General features: G+C 46.1%; 1 protein-coding gene across 1 annotated transcript; it reads right to left on the bottom strand.

Moving 5' to 3' along the window:
• Positions 1 to 1,691: 1,691 nt before the first annotated feature.
• LOC308280638 (kelch domain-containing protein 3-like) lies at positions 1,692 to 5,119 on the bottom strand (the record flags this gene model as incomplete). Its single annotated transcript, XM_080754966.1, has 2 exons — positions 1,692 to 1,731; positions 4,101 to 5,119. The coding sequence occupies 2 exons, from the start codon at positions 5,117 to 5,119 to the stop codon at positions 1,692 to 1,694; spliced, it is 1,059 nt and encodes a 352-aa protein (XP_080611092.1).
• Positions 5,120 to 5,711: the final 592 nt, after the last annotated feature.

The raw sequence follows: 5,711 nt of genomic DNA, 5'->3' as shown, positions 1-5,711 counted from the left end.
AAAGAAAAAAAAGTCATTTTGGGGATGAACTACTCCTTTAAACAAATAGCATCTCTTGTACCTAACTGCAACTGTAATCTATCTATAAATGCGACAAATCTCTGTCTGTTTGTTTGTAATCCGCGTATCTCGAGAACCGTTCGTCCCACCGGCTTCAGATTCGGCACGCGCGTTCCCCGCCGCCGCGAGGAGTGCAGTGCCAGGCCTCGACCCGACCCGACTCGCGGTTTTCCGAAACCGGCGCGAAACGTTCGGAATCTCCTTACGCGGAGCTGATTGTTGACATCAGGCTGTTCCTGAGGAAATCGGCACAATCGCTGACTCATTGTGACATCACTTCATAAAAGGCTCTGACATGACGTACGCCAGGAGTCAACAAAAAATCTCTGTGAATGTGTATGTATGTATGTGAATCTCGAGAACCGTTCTTCCCACCGGCACGCGCGTTCTCCAGATATGGGCATAAAATGAATCCCCGAATGCGGAGCTGATGTCTGACATCAGAGTTTTCCGCAACCGGTACTGTGTGTGCAGAGATCTCCATATATGGGCATAAGGGGACAATGGCAAACAGATGGTCAAAACGGGTCCTATGACAACAGGTATATTGGGGTTTGCATTAAAGGGTGGGGCATTCATGGGGTCCGCTCCAAAAAAGAAAATAAAAGAGACAAAGACAAACATAAGACAAGCGACAAAGCGTGGGACTGGGAGGATGACTTGAATGATGCAGATTTAAGCAGGCTGTGTATTCTGCTTAAAGAAGAAACAAACAAAAAGCGACAGAGATCTCATATATGGGCATAAAATGGACGCAGATAAACAGATATCTCCATATACGGGCATAAAGGGACACAGACAGACAGATACAGAGATCTCCATATATGGGCATAAAATGGACGCAAATAGACAGATATCTCCATATATGGGCATATGGGCATAAAATGGACCCAGAACTATATCTGCAGTGATCTCCATATATGGACATAAAATGGACGCCGACAGACAGACAGATACAGATATCTCCATATATGGGCATAAATGGACACAGGCAAACAGATGGTCAAAACGGGTCCTATGACAACAGGTATAATGGGGTTTGCATTAAAGGGCGGGGCATTCATTCCCTATTTACATCGTTCCCGAGTTGGCCAGGTCGCCGACTAGACGCTGGGCCGCCCGAAGGGCGGCCCAGCTTCTAGTACCAATAATGAAAGTAGCTATTTTACGTAATAATGAACACAATTTGTAAAATGATATACTGCTATACTGCTAGCTACAGCAGTGGCTGAGACGACAGGAAGAAAAACAGAGCGAACATGTGCGCGAGTGTGCATGCCATCCGATCCGCGACTGGTTCGGCCCTCATCAAGTCGCCTTTCATCCAATGCGGCCCTCACCCCAAGATGAGTTTGACACCCCTGGTATATAGCCTACATTTAAATATAGCCTACAATGCATTTATTCATATTTTATACATGACTGGACGTTGTGGACGCCGTCAAAAAATTGAACCGGGGCGATTTTCGAGTTTGGACGCCGTCACCGGAGCGTCCGACGTTGACGTTACCGTCGGCAGTGGAGCACCCTTCATTGATTAAAACGGGAGCGTTCCCAGCGTTGACGTTGACGCGACGCTCGACGCGCCCGGTGGAGCCGGGGGGTTACCCTCTGGTCTTATGAGTGAGAGTTTAGTGCTGAAAGGCACTAGAACCAATGTCAGGAAGCACACTGTGGTAAGAAGAGAACACAACAGTCAAACCACATATCATGATTAACAAATAAACAATAATTCAACCTTTAACCTGGTGTTGTGTGATATCATATCATCTAAGCTAAATATCCTTACTTACAATTTAGAAGTTAGCCACCCCCTCAGAAGTTAATCACGCCCTGTGTACTGTATCCCACAGCTACACTGCAGCTATGTTAGCACAGACCCACGGCCCAATTCCCAAAACCATTTAACCGACAGCACAATCATACCTCTCGCTTTTGGACCGTCGCTATTTCTTGGGTCTTCATGCATTCTTTTACCTTCTTTGCCACGCTTTTCTGCCTCAACCGCGAACGGTGCTACGTCACCTATCCTTCTTCCTGATACGTCATTATCTTATCCTTTTCTACGACTCCTTCATCCGTGCGCTAGAGATAGGACGTTCGCGAACGAATCGAGTCTTTTGAACGGCTCTTTGAAATGAACGATGGGATCCGGTGCGCAGTAGCTGGGAGCATGTCCTTTCTAATGAACACAGTGGTGTAAAACGTACTCAAATTCTTTACTTATTAGTAAAAGTATCAATATTGCAATGTTGAAATACTCTGCCACAAGTAGAAGTTCGAAATTCAAAATGTTAAGTAGGTTACACAAGTATTGGTATCAAAATGTACTTAAAGTACCAATAGTAGAAAGAAGCCTACTCATTATACAGAATAATGTTTACAATGAATGACATTAGAAAATAGCTATCTACAAGCTCAAAATGCGTCGCAACTCGTCGCAAAATCTACAAAGTAACTAAACTGAGCCAGTCTTTTGAACGGCTCTTTGAAAGGAACGGATCCCAGAGATCCAGCTCACTTCAAAGAACCATAAATCCCATCTCTAGCATGCGCCTGGCTCAAAGTCTCCGCCCAGGCGCCCACACACCATTCAGCCACCGTTCAGTGTGGCAGGACATCTAATCGCTGGCTCGCTTATATTCCGCTGCATGTCTTACGAAAACAGCATTGCTGGCTATTGGGAGTTTGGGACACACAATGGCAACAAACATTGTGTGTGTGTGTGTGTGTGTGTGTGTGTGTGTGTGTGTGTGTGTGTGTGTGTGTGTGTGTGTGTGTGTGTGTGTGTGTGTGTGTCTGTCTGTGAGTGCGAGCGAACGTGACTGCGTGCATTGTGCGCACGTGTGTGTGTGTGTGTGTGTCTCGGTGTGTGAGCGGTTGCTTCCACACAGAACAGCGATGTCATCAGCTTGGTGGGGGTGCGTGCATGTACGTTGCGTGTTTGTTTGTTACTGTGTGTGTACTGTATGTGTGTGTCTGTGCCCCGCGCCCCCTCTGCAAACAAGAACATCGGACATCGTTCATTTCTCCCCCGATGTTCCGATGTTTTTTATCATCGTTAATTTACCCTAAACCTGTCCTTTAGAACATTGGAACTGCTTTACTCTAACACAAGTGAACTGCTTAGCAATCATCTGATTGTCAATGCCAGCGCATGTGTGCAAGTCAAAGTAGGCTGAGCAACCCCATGTCAGATGAACAGCAGAATATAGATTAATAAATGGGACAAAATACAGTAACAACCCCACATTAATAGAGACTTAATATCCAGCAAGCAATAGACATTAAAGGAGCTATAGTCAACTTTTTCTTGAAAAACGGATGCTAAAATAAAAATAATGTTTCGAAAATATTTTATAAAAAAATAAGCTTCATATATGTGTTTCAATTAAAAAATGACCACAAAAAGCGTAAAATAATGATAAAATAATCATTTTGGCCCTTTGTTTACATTTACAGGGCCCGTACTTTGTTTACATCCTAGTCTGTAGACTAGGATGTACACCTACAATGAAAAAGTTGACTATAGCTCCTTTAATTACTGAAAACAAATTCAAAGCTTAGGCATCATTCAAATAAGAGAGAAGCCCCTGTAACCTTACTGCTCTGATGGACAATACCTTATAATCCTTTTGCAAAAAATTAATAAATCCATGTTTTGTTACTTTTTAAAACAAGATCCAAATAGGACGTGATAGGACACACACACAATCAACATACATGAAGAAACAGTGCTTTTTGTGGGCAACATGGCTTGGAGCAGCAGGCTTGGAACACTAGGATGAGCCCGCCGAAGGCGGGCGAAATTCTAGTAGGGGGACAATGCAGGACAACTTAAAAAGAATACTCATCTACCACAGACTGTATCAGGCGCTTGTCATTTCTTGCGATAGTACAGACAAGGCTTATACTTCGGGTCACTGGCGTAACATTGTTGGACAAAAGAATCAAACTCCTCCCCTTCCTCCTCTTGGGTCGTCATGGCTGCCAGTTCCCAGCGGAGGTCGTGTGGGAGTCCGGACTGCTCCAGACCGTACTGAATGACCAACGGCTTGCACAACGCCTTCAGACTAGGACTCATGTCTAAGATGTGCAGTTTATCGGCAAACTCCTTGTCCTCTGGTCCCCCGAAAAAGACGATACACTCTCCCACCACGCAGCAGCCCACCACACGGCAACACATCCTGAGACCCGTACACGGGTCATTCCCCCGGGGCCGAACTGTCCTCCAGGAGAACGTCTCCGGATTGAACTTCCACACTTGTTCTGTGGAGGGCGGAGCTCTTTTGGCCAACATGTACAGCTCTCCATTGTAGGCGGTGACGCATCGAGGCCATCCTATGGCCTTATAATCTAGTGCAAAGGGCTGGCCCAGCCAGAGGTTGGTCTCCACGTCGAACACACTCAGAAAGAACATTGGCCAATCTTCGGATCCGTTCACATAGCTTTCCTCCGCTCTCATAGAGTTTCCTCTGTCCCCGACTAGATATATCTTTGTTCCAATGATGTTAGCAAAGTTACGAGCTAGTGAAATAGGTGCCGGAGTGCCTCTAGTGTTAATTGAAGACCAGACCATGGTGGCGGTGTCCAGCCTACACATTTCACCACTATCGTATCCAGTCAGCCAGACATACATAACCTGCCCCGAGACCACGGAAAACAAACTGTTGTATTTTCGTATTGTCACCGGTGGAACGTCGCCTGAAACCTCAGGCTGGAACAACCTGTGGGTCTCCACGTCTAATGCATAAAGCACAAAGTGATTTTCATCTTGTTCGTGAAAAATCACCGGGATGAAGACCATATGGTGAATCAACACGGGCGCGTGGCGCCAGTATCTGAAGGGGACGTCGGGAGGACACTGTCCTCTGCTGGTCGTCACCGGGGGCAACGTTGTCCAGCGCAAAGAGACAGTGTTGAAGACACGAACGTCAATGGTCATGCGGCCGTGCATGTTAATGTATCCTCCGATGGAGTAGACCTTGAGTCCCACTGCCACAGCCCTACGGTGGTCTCCTCTCGGAGTGCCGTCCAGCTCAACAGTCCAACTGTACATGTTGGTATGTTGGTGTATCGTCTACTGTTGGTGTACTGTATACTGTCCTGTTGTCGATAACGTTTTGATATTGTTTCTTCACCTGTGGCTCTCAATCATCCTGTCACTACCCGTTGCTGTATCTGCTTTCCTCTGTAACTGCTGTGCTGCCTCCTACAACTGAATCTTCCACACAGGATCAACATGGGTCTGTCTGTGCACATATCCATCTACCTACCAACCTATCTCAGGAATAACAATAGATTGTTGTGTGTTGCTCTATTGTAGCCTCGCAGGCTATCCAGAGCTACGTCATCACCAATGTGCTTCCTTTCTCGGTCTGGTGTCCCTCCCATCGAGCCTCTTTATTAGAACTTGGGTTTCTAATTCCCAATCAAAAGGCTGCATTCCGAGCGAATCCGCCTCACACCGCTCCTGATTGGTCGAGCGGCTGCTAGAGCTCTCGCATTTTGTAAACAAACATGGCGGACCCCATGTCCGACGCGAGTTCACAAATCGCAAATAAAAGCTGCATTAAGCGAAGTTTTATCTGAAATCAACAGCATCTCATAACTTAAAAACGAACAACGTATTTAATGTTCTCCCGACAATG

The sequence above is a fragment of the Nannobrachium achirus genome, assembly GCF_963921795.1.
Source record: "Nannobrachium achirus genome assembly, contig: SCAFFOLD_264, whole genome shotgun sequence".
In the NCBI taxonomy this organism is placed as follows: Eukaryota; Metazoa; Chordata; class Actinopteri; order Myctophiformes; family Myctophidae; genus Nannobrachium; species Nannobrachium achirus.
The sequence above is the reverse complement of the archived record's forward strand: the minus strand, read 5'-3'. Positions and strand labels throughout refer to the sequence as shown.